The sequence below is a fragment of the Podarcis liolepis genome, assembly GCF_965112155.1.
Source record: "Podarcis liolepis genome assembly, chromosome: 8".
NCBI classification, from domain to species: Eukaryota; Metazoa; Chordata; class Lepidosauria; order Squamata; family Lacertidae; genus Podarcis; species Podarcis liolepis.
Window position 1 is genome coordinate 83,365,854 of NC_139560.1, and position 25,981 is coordinate 83,391,834.

The 25,981-nt window shown below is 45.1% G+C and overlaps 1 protein-coding gene across 6 annotated transcripts in view; it reads right to left on the minus strand.

Moving 5' to 3' along the window:
* Nucleotides 1-1,215: 1,215 nt before the first annotated feature.
* MTA1 (metastasis associated 1) overlaps nucleotides 1,216-25,981 on the minus strand; it is a 65,850-nt gene continuing 41,084 nt past the window's right edge. For 3 of the 6 annotated variants that reach the window (XM_083519330.1, XM_083519332.1, XM_083519331.1), the window contains 8 exons: nucleotides 25,061-25,212; nucleotides 24,736-24,925; nucleotides 23,660-23,749; nucleotides 22,784-22,936; nucleotides 21,156-21,191; nucleotides 12,714-12,745; nucleotides 3,598-3,749; nucleotides 1,216-1,830 (listed from right to left, as the gene is read on the minus strand). In XM_083519330.1, the coding sequence (XP_083375456.1) occupies nucleotides 1,692-1,830; nucleotides 3,598-3,749; nucleotides 12,714-12,745; nucleotides 21,156-21,191; nucleotides 22,784-22,936; nucleotides 23,660-23,749; nucleotides 24,736-24,925; nucleotides 25,061-25,212 (944 nt within the window). In that variant the 3' untranslated portion in view covers nucleotides 1,216-1,691. Of the gene's footprint in view, nucleotides 1,831-3,597; nucleotides 3,750-12,713; nucleotides 12,746-12,865; nucleotides 12,936-21,155; nucleotides 21,192-22,783; nucleotides 22,937-23,659; nucleotides 23,750-24,735; nucleotides 24,926-25,060; nucleotides 25,213-25,981 lie in introns of all 6 variants that reach the window. The other 3 variants (XM_083519334.1, XM_083519333.1, XR_014529606.1) reach the window with 2 other exon arrangements.

Here is a 25,981-nt window from a genome sequence, read left to right on the forward strand (position 1 = left end):
AATATTTATTAAAGAAAAACAAAAACAAACAAGTATGGAATGAGTCCCTGCCTGAAATCATGCATTTCTCCCACAAATTAAATGAGATGCTGAAGTAAAATTCAAATTGATATAGCCAGATATTGCCTGTCAGCAAGACAAGCTGAGAGGAAACCTTTGTATCATTCTTGCTGGGAAGAAAACTTTCCAAACATAACCCAAAATTGCTGGAGAATGACAGTGCCTCTCCAAGGTGGAAACCCGGCCCCTATAACCAGGGCACTTAAATAATGCCTGCTATATTGCAGCCTTGCTGGGGAAAATACTGGAACACAGAAAGTGAGGTACAGTGGTACCTCGGGTTACATACGCTTCAGGTTACATACGCCGCTAACCCAGAAATAGTGCTTCAGGTTAAGAACTTTGCTTCAGGATAAGAACAGAAATTGTGCTCTGGCGGCACAGCAGCAGCAGGAGGCCCCATTAGCTAAAGTGGTGCTTCAGGTTAAGAACAGTTTCAGGTTAAGAACGGACCTCTGGAACGAATTAAGTACTTAACCCGAGGTACCACTGTATTTCTCAACTTAAAAGTAAAGGCTCTGTAATTAACTCCCTACCCGCAAAATAGACTTTAAAAACCCCATAATGACAAGAGATCCCCCTAGATTTCCCTGTGTGGCTGCTGTTGTGACTGCAATCAATCCTATACATCAGGGGTCAGCAAACTTTTTCAGCAGGGGGCCGGTCCACTGTCCCTCAGATCTTGTGGGGGGCTGCACTATATTTTTGGGGGGAATGAATGAATTCCTATGCCCCACAAATAACTCACGAGATGTGTTTTAAATAAAAGCACACATTCTACTCATGTAAAAACACCAGGCAGGCCCAGCAAATAACCCGGAGATGCATTTTAAATAAAAGGACACAGTTTACTCATGTAGAAACACGCTGATTCCCAGACCGTCCGCGGGCTGGATTGAGAAGGCAATTGGGCCGGATCTGGCCCCCGGGCCTTAGGTTGCCTACCCATGCTTTACATGAAACCGCCGAGAGATCAAGAATAATATTCCTACTTGGGATGAGGGACAGCTTTAAATGCACAGGGGGCCCCTTGTAGCAGAATACTCCTACTGTCCATTGGAACTCCCTGTCATGCGTCCATGTAGAGGCAAAACTGCCACAAGTTTCCTAAAACCAAAAGGAACCCAGGAGCAAAAAGCCCACCAAACCTGTAGCTGGTTTCTAAATCCTATATTTCCAGGTGTAACAGACACACATTGGCACTTTTATCTACAAAGGAATAAACACAAAATGGTACGGTTGACAGAAACACACGAACACGACACAACCATCTCATAAAATGGAGGGTCTTGCTTTACGAAAAGAGAAAAAACAGAATATGCGGAATATCCGTGTCTCCAATAAGTTACATTTACATTGCTTCCCACTTGCTTACAAAAAGAGCAGAATAAACTACAAGCAAAAGAAAATCTGCTAAAGGAGAAAGAGCGGGTGTGTGTCATCTGTGGCCATCAAGAATCAGAGCAGGCCCAACTTCCGTCTTGGACCCGTCTTGGCGTAGTTTTGTTCCTTCTCATTCATCAGCAGCGGATTCCCATTCTGTGGCCACAGAGCTTACAGTACAGTATGTGGGAGTTGGGAAAAGTTCTCTGGCAACTCCATCAGTCTTTCAAGGGCTAGTCAGGTTCGTTTTAGTCCTCGATGATTATTGGCTCATCATTCACAGGCTGCTGTAGATGTAAACCTGCTACTGGCCAAAGGACAATAGGCTTGTAAGGCCGCCTTGCAGCTTGTTTCGCTTCAGAGAAAGAAAGCAACTTCCGGATTTTCCTGGCAGAGAATGAAAAGAAAACCTTGTCACGAGACTAGATATTTGCAACTTTCTTTTCCTGTTTTCATCAGTTGCTTCAAGATCTGTTCAGTTAGGGGGCTGTATAAACATGCTGTTTCCTTTGTTCTATTATTATTTTAATTTATTCTCCGCTTTTCACCCTAAGGCGGGTTACAATAATTTAAAATACAGCATTAAAAGCAGTTTAAAACAACCGATAATCACAAAAATAGGGTGGGTCCTAAAAGAAAGTGGTGCTATTACTTCCCTTGATCTGGACACTAGACTTCTGTTGATACAGCCTAGAATAGCATTGACTTTTTTGGCTGCTGCATCAGTTAACTCAGTTAAGCCCTAGATCCTTTTCACATGTACTACTGGCAAGCCAGATGTCCCCCACTCTATATTTGTCCATCTGGTTCTTCCTGCCTAAGGGCAGAACCTTACAGATGTTCCTATTGAAATTCTATTTGTTAGTTTGGGCTCAGTTCTTCAAACCGTTAAGGTCAACTTGAATCCCAATTCTGTCTTCCGCCGCAATGTTATGCTGAAAGCTGTATTGAATTCCAATGGCAAATTATTAAAGAAATTCTTAGAGCCGATTGCCATCCTTAGTGACATTGACAAAATGAAAGGTCTGCTGTCTAGCATGGATAAGCCTGTTATGTTCAATACAGCATTAAGTTTGCATGAAAAGCTTCCTAACTCATGAAAACCTGTGTGTCTGGCCTCACAACATGTGCCACTTAGTTATGTGTTTTATGTATTATATTACACGTGTTTTACTAGCCAATTCCCATTTAACTTTGCTTGCTTGCTAAAGTATGTTTCGTAAAACTTTACTGGAGGTTTTTAAGCAGAGGTTGGATGTCCATCTGTCATGATGGACAGATTCTGGTTCAGTAGGAAGAACAATCATGGGGAAGGCTGCTGACCTGACAGTTGTGCAGAAAGCCATCATTGAGACCCTCCATTAATGTGCTTCATTACAGCACTTTGAGAACATCCAACTTCTTCTGCAATTACCTTTTGAGGCTTTCCCTCCTTATGGAGGGTCTCAAGGATGGCTTTCTGCACAACTGTCAGGTCAGCAGCCTTCCCCATGATTGTGCTTCCGACTGAACCAGACTGAGAGACCATTTAAAGGCTCAGGAACCCATTGCAGGTGTTATGGATTGAATATCTACTGCACCTTTTCACAATAATAATAATAATAATAATAATAATAAATTTTATTTATATCCCGCCCTCCCCAGCCGAAGCCGGGCTCAGGGCGGCTAACAACAATAAAACAGTATAAAAGTATAACATAAACAACACTCTAAAATCATTCATTGTAAAATCAATTCTCTATTCTAAATTTCTGAGATTGTTAATTTGGGGTTTTCATCAGCTGTACGCCATAATCATCACAATTATGACAAATAAAGGCTTGACATATCTCACTTTGCATGTCATGAGTCTATCTCATATATTAGTTTCACCTTTTAAGTTGAATTACTGAAATAAATGAACTTTTCCACGATATTCTAATTTTTCGAGTTTCACCTGTAAGTGGTAAATTCAGCACAGCAGGCTAAGGAGGACTCAACTTTTGGTTGAAGACAGCCATTTCACCAGGTCTAATTTTTTCAATAAAGAAACTATTGATTCATTTCAATCTTACTCCATCTTTTCAGAAGCTCAGTCGTTAACCAATTGTAAATTACATTTGATCGCTCTGAATAGAATCACAGAACAGACTCTTACTGAAGTGCACATACTACCTGGTTTCCTCGGTGGCCATGTAGAAAACATCGTCAGGAGCGTCAATCCAGTTCATCCTCTTCCTTTTCACTGGAAACATGGTTCCACCACGGATTAACCGGACTTTTGTTTGGTATGATTTCCCATTGAGTAGCAAGTTTCGACTTGGTCCCTAACGCAATACATAAAGAACAACAAAAACGTTATGGGTCCCCGCAGAAACCACTTTAGGAACAAGTACAGTCATACCTCGTTACGTTTGCTTCATGTTACGTTCTTTCAGGTTACGTCCCGCGGCGACCCGGAAGTACCGGAAAGGGTTACTTCCGGGTTTCACCGCTCGCGCAGAAGCGCAAAATGATGTCACGCGCATGCGCAGAAGCTGCGAATAGCAACACGCGCATGTGCAGACGCATCGCTGCGGGTCGCACTCTTTTCATGTTGCAAACGGGCCTCCGGAACGGATCCCGTTCGCAACCAGAGGTACCACTGTATCTCTTAAATGGACAGAAAATGAGAACTTTTCTTGCTGTAAATTCCTGCTCTGATGGAAGGCAGGGGAACATCCAGTATTATGTGAGATCTCCCTGACAGGAGGTAGAGCATTAGCAGTTGGAGGGGTCCAATTTCTCCCAACTGTACTGGAGCACTGGAGCACAGCAGAGACCCTATATAAAGGGGGGGGGGTGTTGGGAGGGTCCACCACTATCTGTGGGTGACAAGCATTAAAGAGCTAGCTTTGAGAGAGGACTCTGTGTCTTCCTTTCCCTTTCTCTGTTTTTTTGTTTTTGTTTTTATCCACATTATTTTTTTCATTTGACAGTATTATGAAAAAGCTTGAACAAAATCTTACAGAAAAAATAAATGAAAGGCTGTTGGGTGTGCAAACAGTACCGACCCCAGTAAGCTCACCAAGAAAGATTGTTTGGATTCAAGGGCGCACTACATCGCTGTAATGGGTTTAGGGGTTGCTCGTGCGTAAGTTGCCGCCACTCCTGGCTAGGTTACCTGGTAAACCCTTTCTGACTGAGCAGCCTCCAGCATCGTGGCTGTCTCAGTCGCTGGCAGAATCCGTCAGTGGGCGTTTCTTAAACTTCTTCCAGCACAAAAGTTCTTTGACGCCTGGTCTCCGCCTAGTCTCCCTGCGCGGAAGCCTTCTGCGCAGGGAGGGTGTGGGCAGCGGAGGACCCGTACTCTCTCTGCTGGAGCCTCTTCTCCAATTCCCCCATCTGCCCCCCTTCTCTACTGGTGTTACGCTGATTTCCTTCCCCAGCGGACGGGCTGCCTCTCTCCCTACTGGGACCCTCTCCAGCATCCCCCTGGAGCCCTCTCCGCCTCTAGCTCTGATGGCAGTTCCCTGACACTCACCTTCCATCTCGGACTGTCAATAGAAGGGTGAACCAATTCTAACCCCCAACAGCTGAAGTGGTAAAATAACCTCCTGTCTCCCTTGCATGCAGAGATTTATGGGAAGAAGAAGAAAAAATACTGTTTTCTTTCATGTCGTTTGAAGGGTACTCAATATGTGTTCATCCTGTTCCCAGGACAGTTTAGAAAAGCAAAGCAAAGCAAAAGCGCAAAAGTAGCAGCAAAAGAATAGGTAGCACCATAGAGACATTGTGCCCTCCTGCTGTAGAATCACAGAATTGAGAGTTGGAAGGGACCACGAGGGTCGCAACCCCTGCAATGTAGGAATCTTTTGCCCAACTTGGGGCTTGAATCTATGACCCAGAGATTAAGAGACTCTTGCACTACTGACTGTATAAAAGTAGACGGCAGCACAGAAAACAAACAGCATTTAGCATATAAGCAACATACAGAAGATTTAAAAGCTGGTGGAAATAAAAACACGGTTGGGTGTTGAAATTACAGCATTGACACATTTCGTAGTTGGGGGTGTCACATCTAAGGTCACAACTGTGAAGACAGGCTCTAATGTACCCCACCATTTCTTTAAGCCAGGCTAATGCAAAAATGGTCTTTAAGATGCCCACCTGGGAGAGGGAATCAACCTGGCCAACTGATTCTAGATCTTATTGGTCGGAAGAGCTGGGGGGCACCCCCTGTAGGAGAGGAGTAAGACTTTTAAAATGAGGAGCAACTAATGCCACAGAGGACAAGAGTCAGGATTCGAGATGATGTTAAGCGCTGTTGGCAGGGACATCCCAAAGGCCTTTAGGGAGGTGTTCTTATATGCAACGGCCGCAGCTCGGACTTTGGTGGCAAAGGGGTGGAAGGAACAAGAAGCCCCGACAATAATGAACTGGCATTACAAGCTACAAGAATTTGCTGAAATGGAGCAGTTAACAAATACCCTGAGAGGCAATTCAAAACAAAAATGTATGGAAAAGTGGGATAGATATAAAACATATGTTCAAAAATACAGTAAAGGTTCGCTATCTATGCTAGCATTTGATTGATGCTGGAGTGAGACTGAGTTGAGAAATAAGACTAAGAACACATATTGATATAGGAATGTATTAGATAAAATGTAAAGAAATACACAATAATAAGAGTACATTCATTTGTAAAAAAGAAATATACAATGGGATAGACAGGAAGTCTAGTGTGTTGGTATGTATATGATTTTGGAGGGGAATTTTTTTTTTCTTTGTTCTTTCTTTCTTTTTCTTTTTCTTTCTTGGTATATAATATTTGTATATAATTTTTGTATACATGTTGGAAATTATATTATAGTAAGTCCTGTAATGTAATATGGCAACTTTTACTGATGTAATATAAGAATGTTAACAAATAAATAAAATGCAAATTCACAAAAAACCAAACACAGATTGGAGAACTGGGCCAGAACTAACAACACAAATTTCAACAGGGACAAATCTTAAGGTTCTGCACTTAGGAATAACAGGCTGCGCAAATGCAAGATGGGGGACAAGGAGTCCCTGCAAGTAGTTGCTAACAGCATTAAGACAAAATTATTATGAAAGAACTGTATTGTCAGAGTTCAGAAAAGCAGTGCAAACATTGTATCTGGCTGTAATATTCGCTCAAAGACAGCTTGACCTAGTGGACAAGCCCAGAAGTGAAAGAAAGATTCTCCGATTCTATACCCTCTTCAGCACAAAAGACATGTTGCCGCTCATGTAATGCAATTTCACAGAGGTGCTTGGTGCGCCAATTTCTGGCTGATGCGATTTGTATGGGCAGATTGCTCCAAGTCTTATCTCTCCGTGGGCATCATGCGCCACTTGTGGCAAACACTGTTTGTGTAAAGTCTGCAACTTTTTGAAACCAATTTGCCTTTCTCATATTAGTTCCATTAGTCTAGCTTCAGAAAGCTAGACTTGGTTCCTCACATGTAGATCTCCGATTCTGTGTGCAGCCTAGCCCAAATATTGAGATTTATGTGCATGGATGAATTGAGGATAGTCTGAAAAAGGAAGTAATGATGAGACAAGCAGTGGTAAAATCCGTATCAATTGCTTCCTTCCCCAGAATTCAAAAATGAATTTTTAATCCTTGAAAGAATAGAGCATAACAGACATAAAAGGGATAGTTTTCAAAGAAGGAAAGTGAGCTCCACGGAGACTCATGTGATGTAATTATGATTCTAAATTAGGCTTAATAACCATTTGAGTAGTATACTCCAAGGGTTGCCAACCTTTTGGGACTTGTGGACACCAAATTTTGAGAAAGTGCTGTGGGTGCCAGCCACAAATGTGCATTACACAAAATTAGAGGGAGTGCACCTGAAACCTCATGCTTGATGTGGGAAGTCAGCTGTGATTTCCCAGTCCTGCCCACACCGCCAACAATATTGTTGCTGTCTAATAACAAATGAGATCATTCCCCAATCCCAGGTAAACTATTATAGGTGGACACAGCTCATATGCATATCTCTCTCTCTCTCTCTCTCACACACACACACACACACAAAATAAATTCTGGACCTTTTGCTAGAATTACCGTATTTTTTGCACCATAACACTCACTTTTTTCCTCCTAAAAAGTAAGGGGAAATGTCTGTGCGTGTTATGGAGGGAATGCCTACGGGTGGCATGCCTACGGATTTTCCTCCTCTAAAAACTACGTGCGTGTTATGGTCGAGTACGTGTTATAGAGCGAAAAATACGGTACTAAACTCCATAAGTTTTCCTTTCCACTTTTAATCACACCCTAGAAAATTATTTATTTATTTATTTATAAAAGCATGTCTATAACGCAAAATCACAAAATATTGGGGTGGTGTTCAACATCAAAACATACAACATCATGTAAAAATAAAAATACAGCTAATTAAAGTGGCTGGTTAATTAAAAATTAAAACAGCAGCAAAGGCCTGTCAGAATAAATTTCAATCAGTAATGTATGAAACAGGAAAATAACTTTTGCCAATACAGTGGTACCTCTAGTTACGAACTTAATTCGTTCCGGAGGTCCGTTCTTAACCTGAAACTGTTCTTAACTAGAGGCACGCTTTTGCTAATAGGGCCTCTTGCTGCTGCTGCTGCCGCTGCCGGCACACAATTTCCGTTCTCATCCTGGGGCAAAGTTCTCAACTCAAGGTTACTCTTTCAGGTTAGCGGAGTTTGTAACCTGAAGCGTTTTTAACCTGAGGTGTTTGTAACTTGAGGTACCACTGTAATGTAATTTTGGTGGTAGTAATCTTCCTCTATTACGAAAGAGTTATTTTATTCCATTATTGGATCAATATTTTCTTTCCTTTTTTCAGCCGTTTGAAACCCACAATGAGATTTATTCCCTAAAACTTGAGAATGCTGTTGTATTTGTAGCTAGCCCTGAATGTTTCCAAAGTTCACCAACTTCAGCTCGTGGGGTGCTGAAACAGAGATCTGATTTATCTTCGTCTGCATCTAGACCTGCTATGAGGCTAAAATCCCGATAGAGGATTTTCAGGTTCCTTAATTTCCTTTTTCAGATTGCTCAGGGCAGGCTCTGCAAAGATACTGACACTGTGAGCTTTTCCTTTGATCTGTAAATTGCTTCTCCTAAAACCTCCACCACCAAGCTGACGACAAGAGAGACATTTTCCTGCTGCCTCTAGTGCAGTGTTTCCCAACCGGTGTTCCGCGGCACACTACTGTGCCGTGAGACATTGGCTGGTGTGCCGTGGGAGGGAGGCGGGCGAGTCGGGCGGTGAGAGGCGGCGGCGGCGAGGATCCGCGTCGAGCCTGGGGCGGCTCCGCGGTGGTGGTGCCGAGCGGCGGGGCAGCGCGTGCAAAAGGGAGGAGCGCGAGACAGCGGAGGAGGAGGAGGCCGGCATGTCCGGGCAGCAGCAGCAACAACAGCAGCAGCAACTCCCGGCGACGGCTCCTCAAGCCCCGCCGCCGCCCCCTCCTCCGCCCGCTATCGCCGCCACCACCACAACAGCCGCCGCCGCCTCAGTTGCCGCCGTCCCTCAGTCCCTCGCTCTGCTGCCTCCTCCCACCCCCAAAGCTTGGAGGTTCCCCGGCAAGGGGGAGGGAAAAAACTTTCACTTTTGTGCGTCCCTCCCGGCGTGACGCTGCGCGCTGATGTCACGGGGCGGGGCTTTAATGGTGGTGTGCCGCGAGATTTTTTTCAGTAAACAGGTGTGCCGTTGCCCAAAAAAGTTTGGGAAACACTGCTCTAGTGAGACTTAGTGGTTGGAAACCCAAGCCATAGACACAAACTCCATCTTATGGTGAAGACACCTGGTTCACCAAAATCATAAATTTGGCTCCAAAATTTATCTTGGTCAGTGGTTTAGGTAGGAAGGCCCACTGCCAAAGTCTTTATAGCATTCAGTGTGAAAACAGATACTGGCCTCGTATGAGAATGATGTTTAACACCTTCACCTCAACAGATCTATAACCATCTTACCTGTTGACCATGAACCTAAAGCATGGGTAGGCAAACTAAGGCCTTGGGGCTGGATCCAGCCCAATCACCTTCTAAATCTGGCCCGCGGACGGTCCGGGAATCAGCGTGTTTTTACATGAATAGAATGTGTCCTTTTATTTAAAATGCATCTCTGGGTTATTTGTGGGGGCATAGGAATTCGTTCACCCCCCCCCCAAAAAAAATATAGTCCGGCCCCCCACAAAAAGTTTGCTGACCCCTGACCTAAAGGGTGCCAAATCAGTGGTTAAACAGAGGATTTTGGATGTAGGTTTTCAGGAGCTTCCAAGGGTTGGACCAGATGACCCTAGTGGTCTCTTCCAACTCCACAGTTCTATGAAAAAACTAAAAACTGAAGGAATGGGTTTCCCAAACCCAAAAACTGACTGTGCAGGCAGTTTGAAACGGGCACCAAAATCCCTATTTTTCCTTGGCTAAAATCCATTAACTTGAGCTCTGAGTCAAGGTATAAACAAAAACCCGGCTATATAAACAAGTGCTCAGAGCCCTCTCCTTTATCAGTTTGTGACGGCAAGGATGACCTTGGCTGTTCCAGTGGAGTAGGGATGACATGTCTGGGTCTTATCTTACCACACTTTGACACAGAGACCTAGTCCGGGAACAGCGCCAGAGTGTGTTTTTGGAGTTGGTGACCTCTTGCTCCAAGATAAGAGTAGGAACAGAAATACCCTTTTATGGTTAAGAATACCAGAGCAGGAACATATGTGATGTCAACCTGCGTGTATAGGCTGACGTGGTTGGATTCCTGGGGAAGGAGGGAGAGGGTGCCTGGAGGATATATATACTGCATGAAATTTCTCATTTCTTTGGACTTGCTGTGGACTGACCACGCAAGTGCCTTTCTGCTGTTCCGGAGAGCAGAAATAAAGAACTCTTTCTCTGAACCAACCCTCGGTGTCATTTGACTTCCTTCCTCCTGTCCAGGAGCAACACAGCCCCAATCGGTGGACCCCAGTAAGGCTACAAAACTACTGCATAGAGACCCTGCTCCCCTCAGTCATTGGGGTTACCATACTTCCCCTGCAAAGATGAAATGCCCTGAATTATAGGAAAGTTTTCTCTGTGCCAAGGCTGAATGCCCTCCCTTCTAATTTATTAGATGGCAGATACAATAAAACTCCAATGAACAATAGATGTTGCCCTTGTAACAATGCTGAGGTAGCATTGATGTCCTTTCTTTCTGTAGTTTTTATCAAGTGGCTAGGAGAGACCTAATATATCCTATTATACAGCCCAACCCTTGCATCTGCTTTGACTCTCTTATGATCACTTTCCTTCGGGGCTCCAATGTGTCAGTCATGAGACAAGCGGCAAAGTTTTTTTAATATGGCCATCCTTATTTGATCTATTAAGGTTGCTTGATACATATATTTTTCAGTATTATAATTCTGTGTAATTCAGTTGTATTAATGTGACTTTTTACTGATGTTATTGTTAATTGTTAAAAATGTTATAATGATCTGCTGGCTGAAAATAAATTTTAACACCTGTCTCACAGAATCTGCTAAGTGCCTCCTCTTCTGATAAATAATGAGCTATGGACTTAAGCCTAGCTATCAATACTGCTGATTTCCTGGTTAATTAAGCTTATCGGGCTTTCTGAGCCTAAATCCTTTCTCAGTTGGAGCAGCACAACTACTCTGCCTGGTTTCCAGGATTTAGGCAAACCTCCTTTTTCTAGTATTTTATTAAATAACCCAAATCCATACTAGGTATTTTTCTCCTTTTTAACAAACATCTAGTATTTCTGGTTTGGGGTTCAGATGACACACTAAGTCAAACCACAGCTTAGTCCACAGCAATGCAGCAGTGGCAAGGACCAGAGAATGAATAAAGAGGCCGTGAACCCGTGCATTTGTGTTAATCCATGGTTTGCCTTCGTGTTATGGGTGAGCAAGCTCTACGTCATAACATACCGTATTTTTCTCTCTATAAGACCATAAGACGCACCTAGTTTTTGGAGAAGGAAAACAAGAAAAAAAATATTCTGAATCTCAGAAGCCAGAACAGCAAGAGGGATCGCTGCACAGTGAAAGCAGCAATCCCTCTTGCTGTTCTGGCTTCTGGGATAGCTGCGCAGCCTGCATTCGCTCCATAAGATGCACACACATTTCCCATTACTTTTTAGGAGGGAAAAAGTGAGTCTTACAGAGCAAAATACGGTAATTTCCTGGGAATTCTGATTTAGGAATGACACTGGGCTGCCACTGCTTGAAATGGTGGCAAGGCTTTTTATTGTTAGTGGAAGGAAGAAAAGCCTATTGGCAAAACCTGTTGGGTGTTTCGCAGCTTTCTGACTAGTTGCAGGACCTTAGCCAAACCTAGCAGAGTACACGCAGAATCCACAGAAGAAATTGGCAACTTGGTTGCAGGCAGGATAGATGAAGCAGGAACCAGGAACTTATAGTTAGGTGTTTATTATATACAGAGGACTATTTACAGGAACAGAACACGGATCTTTTGCTAGCTCTCTCATACATGACTCACAACTCCTACACTCACTGACACACTGAACCACTGAACCTCTGAACACTGAACACATCCCAGTTAGTAGGCCATTAATTATCACTCCCTTGAAAGAGCTTGACCAGTCATGGAGCTGTATCCATGCCTCTGTTATCACCAGGCAGACTTACTCCTTCAGATTGCCTTCTGGCTGTCTGCCAAACCTTAACTGACTCTGTGTGAGTAGCTGCATGTACACAGTTTCCCAACAAAGCCTTGGCCACCTTGATTTTAAAGATAAGATCCCCCCTCCCCTGCAAAATTAGAACTACACACTCTATAAAAATTAATACAATCTTGGGGGAGGGGCATCCCCCCTGTAAAACTTACAAAAATATGTGGGCTGAACACTTTGCCCAGGTACTAACATCAATCACTTTCATAATTTTTTTCTAGGTAAAAAGATCTCGTCAAACATAAGGTGTTTATCCATTTTAGTGTATCATTTTATTTGGTCCCTTCCTTGTTTATTTGGTTCCTTCCTTGTTTTAATAGACAGAGCCATTTTTTAATTAAAAAAAGAATGCAGTAAGAGCTAAGAAAAGCAGTGGCAGAAGTGCACCTTAAGAGCAGAGGTAGCCAATGAGATACCCTCAAGAGGTTGCATTACAACTCCTATCATCCCTGACCATTCACTGTGGTGGCTAGGGCTGATGGGAGTTGTAGTCCAGCAACAACTGGAGGGCACGACATTGGCTACGCCTGCCTTAGAGCTTTCTGCTTGGGATGGTGGTCTACTGTATCTTTTTTTAGATGAACATTCTCTTACCATTTGTCTGGTTTGTCCGTGGTTGGGCAGACCTAACAAACAGGAAAGAGAATAGAGCTCGTAAGACACCATTGCTTTTCCAAAGAGAAAAAATAAAAAGAAAGAAAGCACAAAAATAAAAACAGCATGGCTAATGTTTGAAAATGACTCACTTTCCAAAACAGGAAACGCTTTCACATTTGCTTTCTTTGGTAAATGTATGAGATTAGCTCCTTAAGTGATCTAAAAATAATTGCAAAAATATTTAAATATACTGTCCATCGTTATTAATGGCAATGAAAGCAGCAGGAGAAAAGTGTGCAGTAGTTATAGGAAAGCGCTTGTTGGCTTCCTTACTTGCCGGCCGGCCGGCCGGTCAACCAACCAGCCTGCCTACCATTAGTTATCTGACACGCTGAGGTTTGGCTCAGCTCAGCTTAACAGAGACTGACATTTTCCTCTGGGAAACATTGGGAAAATCCTGCTGTTTGCAAGGCAACCTCAAAAGAAGGCAGGCATTGAGCCATTCTCTCTGAGGCATTGTTAAATGAGGGATCTGAATTAATAATCCAACTCCTGCCCTCTTAAAAATAGTTTTCTCTCTCTTGGTTGGACATAAAATCAGTTTTATATGTGGTTTATCAGTGAAGAATTATCCTATTTCTAAAATAAAAAAGTCTGGGGAGTGGAGCAGAAATCTTTACTGTGTTTCAGTCTGTGTCTTGGACATAAGGAAGGTGTTTAGTACCAGAACTGAGTTCACATTCCTTTCACACAACAATCCATTCCTGGTTTCACTGGGAGCCTTTCAGTTTTTGCTATTGTCAAAGAATTGGGAGCCTTGGCAATTTACTGCAAGTCACATAGCAACCTACCAACTGATTCAAATATACGCCCGTCCCCCCCTCTGAATCAGATCTATTTAGTCCAGCATCCTTTTTCTAACAGTGACTTGTGAGATGCCTCTGGGGGCTCGTGAAGTAGCATTTCTCCACAGACACAGTTATGTATGTATATAGGTATGTATGCATTTGTTTATTAGATTTATATACAGTGGTACCTCAGGTTAAGTATTTAAGGTCTGTTCTTAACCTGAAACTGTTCTTAACCTGAAGCACCACTTTAGCTAATGGGGCCTCCTGCGGCTGCCGCGCCGCCGGAGCCCGATTTCTGTTCTTATCCTGAAGCAAAGTTCTTAACCTGAAGCACGATTTCTGGGTTAGCAGAGTCTGTAACATGAAGCGTATGTAACCTGAGGTACCACCGTACAACCCTTCATCGAAAGATCTCAGGGTGGTTCACAAAATAAAAGCACAACATAAATAGTTAAAACAAAACAAAAACTCCCCCTCCCATAAACACATTTTAAAGGCTGTAGATTATTAATCAGCCAAAGGCCTGGTTGAAGAGGAATGATTTTGCCTGGTACCTAAAGATATATAACGAGTGTGCCAGATGAACCTCCCTGAGGACAGCTTTCCGCAAACAAGGAGCCACTGCAGAAAAGACCCCGTTCTTGTGCTGCCACCCTCCAGACCTCATGTGGAGGAGGCACACGAAGAAGGGCCTCAGAGGAGGATCTCAGGGTCTGGGTCAGTTCATACGGGGAGCGGCAGTCCTTGAGGTATTGTGGTCCTGAGCTGTTTAAGGCTATATAGGTCAACACCACCCCAGAAACTAATTGGTAGCCAGTGCAGTCGGGCTAGGATTGGGGTTACCGTATTTTTCGCCCCATAGGACGCACTTTTTCCCCTCCAAAAATGAAGGGGAAATGTGTGTGCGTCCTGTCCTATGGGGCGAATGCAGGCTTTTGCTGAAGCTTGGAGAGCGAGAGGGGTCCGTGCGCACCGACCCCTTTCGCTCTCCAGGCTTCAGGAAGCTTTGCGCAAGCCGTGGGAGCCTGCGGGAGTTCCTGCAGGCTCACAAGGCTTGCGGGCAGCAGCCTGCAGCCCCAGCGAGTGTCCGCAAGCCTTGCGCGCCCGGCAGGAGGTCCTGCCGGGCGCACGAGGCTTGGGGCGGCAGCCTGCAGCCCAAAGCACGCGGAGCCCTCCGGAGGGTGCCCCGTGCTTCGGGCAGGAGTGCGCAAGGCTTGGGGCGGCAGCCGCGGCAGGGGGGGAAATATATATTTTTTATTCATTCCCCCCCCCCAAAAAACGAGGTGCGTCCTATGGGCCGGTGCGCCCTATAGGACGAAAAATACGGTATATGCTGAAACCGTCTTGCCCTGGTGAGCAACCTGGCTGCCAAGTTCTGTACCAGCTGAAGTTTCTGACCCGTCTTCAGAGGCAGCCCTATGTGTCACACCTTGCAGTAATCCAACCTAGAGGTTACAGTATCAGAGCATAGACAACAGAACTTAGGGTGTCCCTGTCTAAATAGGGGTGCAGCTGGGCTACCAGCCAAAGCTGATAGAAGGCATGCAACCCCACTGAGGACCCCCAAGCCACTGAGGACCCCAAGCCATATACCTGCTCCTTCAGAGGGAAACCCCATCAAGAGCAGGCAATCTCCCAGCCATCTGGTCTAGGGAACCATCCGCAGTGCCTTTGTGTTATCTGGATTGAGTTTCATTGGCTCTCATCCAGTCCATTACTGAGGCAAGAAAACTCCACTGCCATACCAAACTCCAAAACTCCAGATAACCCCTCTCAGCAGTTTCATGTGGATGTTAAACAGCATGGGGGATAAAATGGAGCCCTGAGGACCTCCACCTGGAAGGCTCCACGGGGCTGAAGAGCACTCCCCAAGCATCACCCTCTGGGAACGACCATCCAAATAGGACCAGAACCACTGGAAACCACTACCCCGAACTCAGACAGCCGCTCCAGAAGGAAACAATGGCTGATGGTATCAAAAGCCAACTGAGAGGTCAAGGAGAATTAACAAGGCGCTGGAGCCAATGGGGCTTGTTCCTCCACTTTTCAACCTCCCAATGTATCACTATATTGTGATGTTTGGCTGGTGATACAGCCCCATTCTGGATGGTTCATCAGATCCTTAGCATCTCACACAAGGATATCTCCAGCAGCAAGAGCAGATCCGGAGAATTACATCTCTGCATCAGGCACTAAAGAAGACCACAGGCTGCCTCTCATCCAACGGTTGTTTGACCAGTTACATCCTGCCGCCACATACACTGATCACAGGAGCATGACGATGGATGAAAAATGGCCTTCCAAACCTGCTATGGCTACTTCAAATACACGCTCTGGCTGCTAGGCCTCCGTCACTCCTCTTAAGTGTTCCAGCAGTTCACGATTTACAACCTGGACAACATTCTGATAAACCCACTCACGCTACAGCTCCATGCTAAGCAAGTTGTCCTCTAGTGCAGTGTTTCTCAACCGGTGTTCCGCGGCACACGAGTGTGCCGTGAGACGTTGCCTCGTGTGCCGCGAGATGCCTGGAGGGAGGCGGGCGAGTCGGGCGGCGAGAGGCGGGGCGGCGGCGGCGAGGAGAGGCCGCGCCTCCTGCTGCTGCCTGGCGCTCCTCCTCGCAGCCGGCAGCGCTGCCTGGGCGCCTCCGTGCGACTCTGCCTCGCTGGGTTTGGTCTCCCAGCAGAGACGGGTCACACGCGCACCTCCCTCCCTCCCTCAGCCTGCGCGGAGGAAGAGCCAGAGAGAGGCATCGCTCCTGCGCGGCGGGAGAGGGAGCAGCCGGAGCGATGCCCCAAACGAAGGCATGGGACCGGAGGGGAAATCCTCTCCGAGGAGGATTGAGCGCAGCTGAGAGAAGCCTTTCGAGGAGCTGCCGTGTCCCCTGGAAACCCCCTTCCCAGCTCTGCTTGCCTGCCTGCCCAAAGCTTGGAGGTTCCCCGGCAAGGGGGAGGGAAAAAACTTTCACTTTTGTGCGTCCCTCCCGGCGTGACGCTGCGCGCTGACGTCACGGGGCGGGGCTTTAATGGTGGTGTGCCGTGAGATTTTTTTTCAGTAAACAGGTGTGCCGTTGCCCAAAAACGTTTGGGAAACACTGCTCTAGTGGCTAGATCAAACAACGTGGACTGAACAGAGTTCCTTGGGCAGATTTTGACATCTCTTGGTGTGCTGATGGATTGCTCCAAAAACGGAGCGGCATTTCAGAGTGTACAGAACAATCCATCAACAACAACAATTCAGGGACTTCTGGTGGCCCCAGGAGAGAGGGGTACAATGTATGAGACCCAAGCATGTGCAAAAGACAATGCCCATTGCTCAAACGGTTGAATGCAAGCGAAGCCAGAATGCTGATCAAAACCTAAACTGCCTGGAACCAGACTATCTTAGAACTGCCTCGCCCCTTATGAATCTCCCTGGGAACTTTGCTTTTCACCTGAGACTCTTCTCCCTACCCCACACCTGCCAGTGGATGTGCAGTTCAAATTTCTTCCCCAGGGCTGAACGTATCCAAGTCTCTTCAAGAGGCAGCCTTTGTCTTGACTGTGGAAGTAAAATCTGTCTTCGGAACTGAAGCAGCACTTCTGGTTGGGAGGGGAAGGGAAAGAGGCTCAGTCGTGATAGATCCTGGCCCCGCTCAGCTGCAGCCTCCTCCTCCCTTGTAACAGTACCTTCCACCTTGCTTAAGCTCCAGTATCGGCTGGAGCCTCAGTGAGCCTGTGCCATCTTGCCCCTTCTCCCAATTATCTCACCACAGCTCAGGCACGGGACACAGGATGGCCACTGCAGTGCTGGTGCGCCTGTGCATGGCAGCAGCAGAGGCCACAGATCCAGCCTTCAAGAAGAGCATCACAGCTGCCTCTGCCACAGCAGTGGTGAAAGGCAATGCATTCCCTTGGGGGGGGCAGATGTGCCGTCCGTGTAGATCCTGCTGACCAGATGGGATGGGATGGCCCCAAATTATGTTCCAGAACATCTTGTACTGCCCTCGCCTCCTCTTCCAGCTGCTAAACTTCCATCAACTTTAAACTTTTTTCCCGCTGCTTCCTGTTTTCCTTTATGCTCTGCTGCCAAGGAGGGAGTGTACATTTTCAGCTGGGACTTCCTTCCACTCCCTTACAGGCTAGTCCTAAATTATGCTACTGGACAACCCCCAATTTCTGATATAATCAGTTGGACTAAAAAGGGCTTAGTTTTGCCAGTAACTCAGTTACTGGGCTTCCCACAAATGATACTGTAAACCGCCCTGTGATCCTCAGATGATGGGCAGTATAGAAATTAATAAAATAAATGAAATAAATGAATGAATGAATATACTCAGCTGCCCTCAATGTTCCATTGGTTATAGAAACACGGATCTTATGTCAGGCCATTTTGGGTCTTTTTGTTTTTCCCATACTGGTGGCAACGCTTAAGTATACAAAACTCCATTTTTTCTGGAGGTAACCTCATTTCATGCCTAGCATATGCAGAAGGCATTAGACCACAAAAATTGATGGTGAGTTCTGGTTTTAAAATTTAAAGCCCTAAACTTGGCATCTGGGTATCTTAAGGATCTCTCATTCAAATATTCTCCCCCGTAAGTCCATCCACGGCTGAGGAATCGATGGTGAGTAGCTACTAGGAGCTGGCTCCTTTTTTTGTAAGGCCCCCACAATGCAAAATGACCTCCCAAAGTCCATCAAGCATGGATCTTGAACTGTAAAGAATATAGCTTGTCTAACTTCTCTGCTCCTAGTAGATGCCCACGGTATCTTCTTTGATCGTGGAACTTGTATCACGGCCTTCAGGTGTTAAAGAGACACCTGCTCAAAGAATTTAATTGATTGCTCTTTCTGTTTTATTATTTTAGCGCTATTCTTCTATACGATTGATATTTTGTGATACTGTGCACACGCATAAATTTCTAATTAATTCTTTTAAAACTAATGTTGAGTTGCATATCCCTCCCGCACAAAAGGTGGCTAAAGTTTAAAAAATGAGTTTATGCAATTCAAGATAAGATGAGAGGAGATTGAGAGGAGATGGGACAGTCATCTTCAAATATCAAAAAGGCTGTCACATAGAAGAAGAGTTTGGATTTGATATCCCACTTTATCACTACCCGAAGGAGTCGCAAAGCGGCTAACATTCTCCTTTCCCTTCCTGCCCCACAACAAACACTTTGTGAGGTGAGTGGGGCTGAGAGACTTCAAAGAAGTGTGACTGGCTCAAGGTCACCCAGCAGCTGCATGTGGAGGAGCTGGGAAGCGAACCCGGTTCACCAGATTACGAGTCTACCGCTCTTAACCACTACACCACACTGGCTCTCATAGAAGAACAAGCTTGTTTTCTCCTGCTCTGGAGGGTAGGACCTGAAGCAGTGGATTCAGGTTACAAGAAAGGAGATTCCAACTAAACACCAGGAAGAATTTTCTGATGGTCAGAGCTGTTCAACAGTGGAACGGACTTCCCTCGGAAGGTGGTGGGCTCTCCTTCCTCGGAGGTTTTCAAGCAGAGGTTGGATGCTTTAGCGGAGATTTCTACATTGCAGGGGGTTGGACGAGATGACCCCTGGGGTCCCTCCCAGCTCTCCAATTCTATGATTCTATGAGACCTTGTTCATCTCATTTAGTCAGTGAAACAGAATCAAGGAATGGATGAGGTAATCATGATGAGTGTATTCTATTCCAACCTAAAGTGAGAAGCAATCCCTTTCCTAGCCAGTGCATTTCTCGGCCTTATGGGGCTACTGCATCGTTGGGTTGCAATTATGCCATACGCTGCTGTCAGGGAACTGACATCGGAGCGAGAGGCGAAGGGGAGGCTCCCAGATGATGCTGGCGAAGGACCCAGCAGCAGGGGGAGAAACAGCTCAGTAGAGGGGGAAGCCAATCAGCGCAACACCAGGGATAAAGGGGGGCAGACGGAGGAAGTGGAGAGAGGGCTCCAGGACTCTTCACTGGACATCAGTGAGGAGAGCCCAGGTCCTCCGCTACCCACGCCTTCCCTGCGCAGAAGACTCCCGCGCAGTCAGAGGAGGAGGAGACTGGGTGTCAAACAACTTTTATGTTGGAAGAGGTTCAAGAAACGCCCACTGACGGATTCTGCCAGTGACTGAGGCAGCCACGATGAGAAGGGGCTGCGCAGTCAGAAAGGTTTAACAAGGCAAATTAACCGAGTAAGGCACCAGTTTACGCACGAGTAACTCATACCTATTACAGCTGCCTATTGGCAAAAACAATTACGCTTCGTACTGCTTGTTCTTGAGGCTTTACTACCACAACACACTCTTGATAGAAAGAAATGAAGACTTCTTCTGAAGTGTCATACCAAGATGAGTCACCAAGGAATGACAGCTTAGTTGCTGATTAAAGCTGTTAATAATGGAAGCTTGATTAATGCTTACTATTCTTTTTGTACATTTTTTCTACACCTATATGCACATATTCCTGCCAGCTGAGGATGAATCTTCATGCATCAGGCAAAGTACACAGGAATCCATGGCAGATTGTGCTATAATAGGTTTGCCAAACCGTCCTGCAACAGACAAGCGTGGCTATCCTCTTGCAAGACTCTTTATTTTGAAATGTACATCTCACCCTTTTCGTCAGAACAGTCACCCAAGGCAGAATTCCACCTATACAGGTTTTCTTCTGGACAAAATTCAAGTTGCTGCTCTTCACCTATAAAGTCTTAAATAATTTTGGCCTTGCACACCTCAGAAAATATCACTGATGCCTGAAGCTACCACATCTCCCAAGAAACTACAGCAGGAGTGATGAACGACCAGTCTTGTGTGCCAGATACAGCCCAAAGCCTCCTTATCTTGGCACCACAGTCAGGCTTTTAAAAACCTACCAATGAAGCTTAAGTGCGAGGTGGCACTGGGAAAGTTGTAGCTGGGTAAGGAAGGGTTAAACTTTATCTCTGCATCTGCAACCGCCCTCTCCACCCTGCTCCACATTTAGGCTTTACATTTAGACCCCACTGCTCCATATTTAGGATTGGGGGGGGGGGGGGACGACTCCTCTTGGCTTCAGTAGGAGGGTTTTTAAAAAATCTGTAGGAGCAGGGAAGAAGACACAGCCCTGTATTAACCGTGCATGTCTGTGCATATGTTAAGACTGTATGTGCGTGTACATATTTGGTTGTGTGTTAACAGCATGCAATAATGCCCGTGTCTGGCCCTGTCCACTTTGGATCCAGGTCAGGCCCCCAACAGCTTTCAACTGGGGCAATGTGGCCCTCAGTCGAAAAAACAGTTCCCCACCTCTGTGCAAAAGGTTGTGTACAGCGAAGGTTTGGGTGGCTGCTCTCTAATCATGAAAAACTCTTCCTCTAGAGACCTTCCAAAACTCAAACATACGTCAGAAGGGTTGCTAAATCGGGATATTTTTATCAGCTGCAGTTAAACTGATAATGGTGCGTTAATACCGCATGGGAAACTATGAAGGGAGGCGATGTATTTAGAAATCACAAAAACAACATGTACACACAATACGAAATGGGTGGTCACAAGCACAAAGAAGCAAACTTGAAAAGTCAGCGGATGAATCGAGAAAAGGTTACACTGTCCAAGCACAAGCCGAGAACAACTCCGTAATCTTACCCTTGCTTGGCATCAAAAGGCGCTTCTTCACGGGGCCTGGTAGAACACAGTGAACATAAAGATCAACTATCAGATTTGCATTATTTCACAAGCTTAACTTAAACAAATGACATGTTATCTGTGCAGGTGTTTGCTTGCTTTGTCAAAAAATTTAACAGGGTAGCACATCTAGGATAGCAGAAGCTATGGTTGTATAGTTGGGGGGGAACGTTCAACAACTTCCATATTCTTAAAGGTAAAGGACCCCTGACAGTTAGGTCCAGTCGCGAACGACTCTGGATTTGCGGCGCTCATCACTTTACTGGCCGAGGGAGCAGATGTTTGTCCGCAGTCAGTTCTCAGCCGCTTCTGGCAAAACCAGAGCAGCACACGGAAACACCCTTTACCTTCCTACCACTGCGGTACCTATTTATCTCCTTGCACTCTGACGTGCTTTCAAACTGCTAGGTGGGCAGGAGCTGGGACCGAGCAACGAGAGCTCACCCCATCTGTCAGGGATGCTTCAGTTGAGATTCTAGATGACCCTCGGGGGGGGGGGGTCCCTTCCAACTCTATAATTCCATGAAAAGAATTCAGCTGAATTTTGCTTCGCTATGCATAACAACTGACTTAATCGTTTTAGCACCTTAAATTGGATGGCTTACTTTTCCAACAAAGCTTTTTAGCAGAGCTTTTATCCGAGTCTGTATTGGACTTGGTTTAATATAGGTTTCGGTTGCTAAATAGTTTTGGGATGTTTTAGCAATCAATTTTATCAAGTGATTCATCAATCAATCAATGTAACAAACTTACACATTAAAATTGCTTTCCGTGGCATCTCCCCCCCTGCTGCACGTCAGGGCAGAGTCCACTACAGTATTTCTCTTAGAACTACTGCAGATTACTTTAAAGCATTCGCAATGTTCAACACTAGTCAAACCCACTAAAAGTGTGCTGCATATTACATACCTAAGTATGTGTGGCCCCCTTTGGGGGTCTGGCCAAGCAATCCTGGCCACTCAAGCCTGTTTGGCCAGAGCATTCTCGTGCAACTGCTCTGTAACACCTGCAAGCAGATCATGCTAAAAGCCGCCACCAGCAAATAAAGGGGGGCAAATTTATGTTTGTGTAAAGGAGTCAGTTTTCCATGTTTTGTGGGACATTGTTCTAGACATAAGTTTCTTCCCACCTTCATATTTTGGTTAAGGCAAATTGTATATAGTTAAAAGGAACACATTTTTTTCCAGCAGAGAAAAGGATTCTGAACTACTATCAGCACAATGAAGTCTAAGTGTGCTAGGTGCTCTCTTTTTCCACACTACTAACTTGTTTCTTCTCCGATGAATTAAACAATCCTAGGCTAGATTTTAAAGATCAGAAGCCATGATATTTAAGGGTGGATAAAACACAGGAGTTGCCCTATAGCTATTTCTATATATTCAAAAAGTGAAAAGCTCTGAAGCACTATCTGGCAATGGCAATTGGGAAGAACACATTTTTCAAACAGAAAGTACGGTAAGTATTAAACAGTTCTGACAAAAGCAGTATTAGCAACACTGAAAATGAAAAGCCACCAAGACAATTAGTCCTGCAGACTTAAAAATTAACCTGCAAACACTGGCAACACATTAGCACCGGAAAATACTTACCATCCATCCCATTTTGTTGTTCATAGTTTCTTTTCCCCAAGATCGTTGGAGATCCATTGTTAATCACTGGCGTAAACTTAGCACAAGGCACACTGTTGAGGGAGCCAGACAAACTCTTAGCAGGATCAGGTTTCAGAGAGCAAGGATGAGATTCTGTATGGTGAGAACAGCATATTAGGAGCATATTACAAAGGACAGTGGCAGACTCCTTTGTTTTTAAACCCAACTCTGACCCAGTCATGAATAAAGCAGGAAGAAGAGGGGTGCCACATTTTTTTTTAAAAAAAGAACAAAATATGTATGCAGGTGAGAGAGGCTGAATCAGGAATCAGACCCTACAGTTGCCTTAGAAGCAGCGCATAGACACTTAGGCCAAGAAAGAGACATCCTCATGTGCAGATATTAAGGAGAGAAATAAAGATTTGAAAACAAGGGTGTCCTTCCAAGATCTGTGTTATTTTGTGTGTGGTTCTCTCTCTCTCTCATTGTCACTTATATCCTTCTATTTGTATGATATTTATATCCTGACATTCTGTTCCATCTAGCACGAGCAAGAAAAAGTATCAGCCCAGGGAACATGAAAACAAGGGCTTCTGGCTTAGTGACTGGGATCAATAGTGGTAAGGTGCAATCTGTATATTATGGGCATCTCATGACTTTCTCCCATACAGTACAAGCGAAATGTCGTTTATTCCTATGGAGAAAATTAAAGTTAGGGCCAATGTTGTGGTGTGGGCAGAATTAGCTGGTGAAACAGAGTTGGTAGCATGGGAAGGGACACTGGGTTAACCCTCTTCTGCCTGTCAAATATGACACTTTTTGCTAGTGAATAATATTATACCTGAAGCCACCAAAATGCATGTATACGGGTCATACCTAGATACCGAAGTACTGCTTCTAAAGGTTTTCTGACAACATGTTTTAATAGCAACAAATCTTCTGAAGCTTCTGGTAAACGAGATGCACCTGAGGACAATATTGGAACAAATAAGACTTCATTTACATGCTAACAAAAAAACCTAACAAACAGCCTTCTTGACACCAAAGCCAGAGTTTTCTGAAGCATTTCAACGTAAAGGAAATCTACGAAAGGAATGCACAAAAAGTAACATTTAATACAAATTAGGCCTGAATCACAATGTTGGGAGTATTATTCCCAGCCCTTAATAAAAGTACTCTTTGTGGAGTTTGGAGTTTACAGGGTTAAAACTCCTTGGTGTCCTGTATCTGGGGAGGGGCCTGACGCAGTACGGCACAGGCTTTGTCTGTGTTGTCTGTGAGAGTTGGTTTCACTTTAGACTGAGAGAGGCTGCAAAAGAAGCTGCGTGTGCTAAGAGAGATGCTGGAAAGTTCTGATGGATTTATGGCTTGTAAATAAACGCTTTTAGAGATAGCAACGAACTGTCTCTGGACTTGATTTATCCCTCTATCTCACACGGACGGCAGGACTGCTGCAACTCTGTTTTCCTGCCCAGGTCAGCCCCAAGCAGAACTGCGCAGGGAAGCGCTGGCTGGACGGCAGGATTTAATAGCCAAACTCTTGCCCAGCTTGGAGTGTACTTTTACAGGCTTGGTGAGGACAAACTGAGGAGTTTTCTTCATCCACCCCCAGATCTTTCACTGCTGTGCTACATACAGGGCTGCCAGCACCAATTGTGAGCATGTTATAGCATTATAACGGCTTGACAAGCTATTTTACTCTCTTCCCCCATTTTTCTTCCTTCTGCTACCCCAGTTGCTCTCAACCATAGAGAGGTCGAGAGAGTCAGAGAGTTTGCCAGATTTCTTTAGATCCCATTTCCCTCAACTCAACTCAACTCAGCTCAGCTCAGCTCAACTCAACTCAACTCAACTCAACTCAACTCAACTCAACTCCTACCACAATTCTGATAGCATAAACTCTTGTCAGGCATGTAAGCTGACATCATGCAATTAGGACGAGAAAGACTCACATTCGGCTTTGATTGCTCCACTGTTGATAGGCAAATGAGGGTGCCGTGCCGCGTGCCACGGACGCAAGATGTCCCTGCATAATCGTCTGGCGAGTCTGGTCAGCTTTGTGGTATGGAGATAGAAAGCTTGTCGCGTTTTCATGGCAAACTTGGGGCTCCCATTGTTCCTCAAGGGTCCACTGTGAGGACTCTGGGAAAAGGAAAATTTGTGAGGAGGAGCCTTGGTCCACCTTGGACCTTGCCTTATCTTTTTGTTTTTGGCCTAAGGAACCACAGTGGTGCACTGCGGATTGATTTACTAACTGAATATGGTGAATGTGCCTACCAAATTGTTTCGATTCGGCCCCGGTCGTTCTCCATCTAGCCGTGTAGGCATTTTCAAGCCTCCATATTTCTTCCAGTAGGTCCAGCAAGATGCACACAGACGACACTGCATGTTCGGGGGACCCCAAGAATACCACTGGTGAGATTGCGTCACTGGAAACAGCAAAAGCAGATATCAGTTAGGACTCCTTTGCATCCCGTATCTGTTGAGACTCTTTGCCACTGCCAAAGATAAACAACCTAGCTTTCCAATATATGACAGCAGCTTGCTTTTACAGTATACGGCAATAAAGGCTTACTTTTGTGTTATAATAGGAAAAGTATTTTGCCATGTTCAGAAACATACTAATATCTTAATTTTAATAGCACATTTAGAAAATGATACGTTTAAGCTTGTTCTGGAAATGGGGATCAGTTTCTGCAAGTGTTTTTGCTCAAATCTGTGCCATCTGCATCTTTCCCGGGTTGACGAGCAATACTCCCCGCGCCCCCCCCATACCTACAGGACAAACTGCACTGGTCTTCAGAAGGCTCTTTCCAGCGCCGAGGGCCTTCTGGTGGTTCCCTCATTGCGAGAAGTGAGGTTACAGGGAACCAGGCAGAGGGCCTTCTCGGTAGTGGTGCCCACCCTGTGGAACGCCCTCCTATCAGATGTCAAGGAAATAAGCAGCTATCCTATTTTCAAAAGACATCTGAAGGCAGCCCTGTTCAGGGAAGTTTTTAATATTTAATGCTGTATTGTGTTTTTAACACTCGACTGGAAGCCACCCAGAGTGGCTGGGGAAACTCAGCCAGATGGGCGGGGTAGAAATAATTTACTATTATTATTATTATTATTATTATTATTATTATTATTATTATTATTATTCCCACAGCTACATGGAAAGCTGGGTAGACTTTGTGGCACTGCGTTGCGTAGATG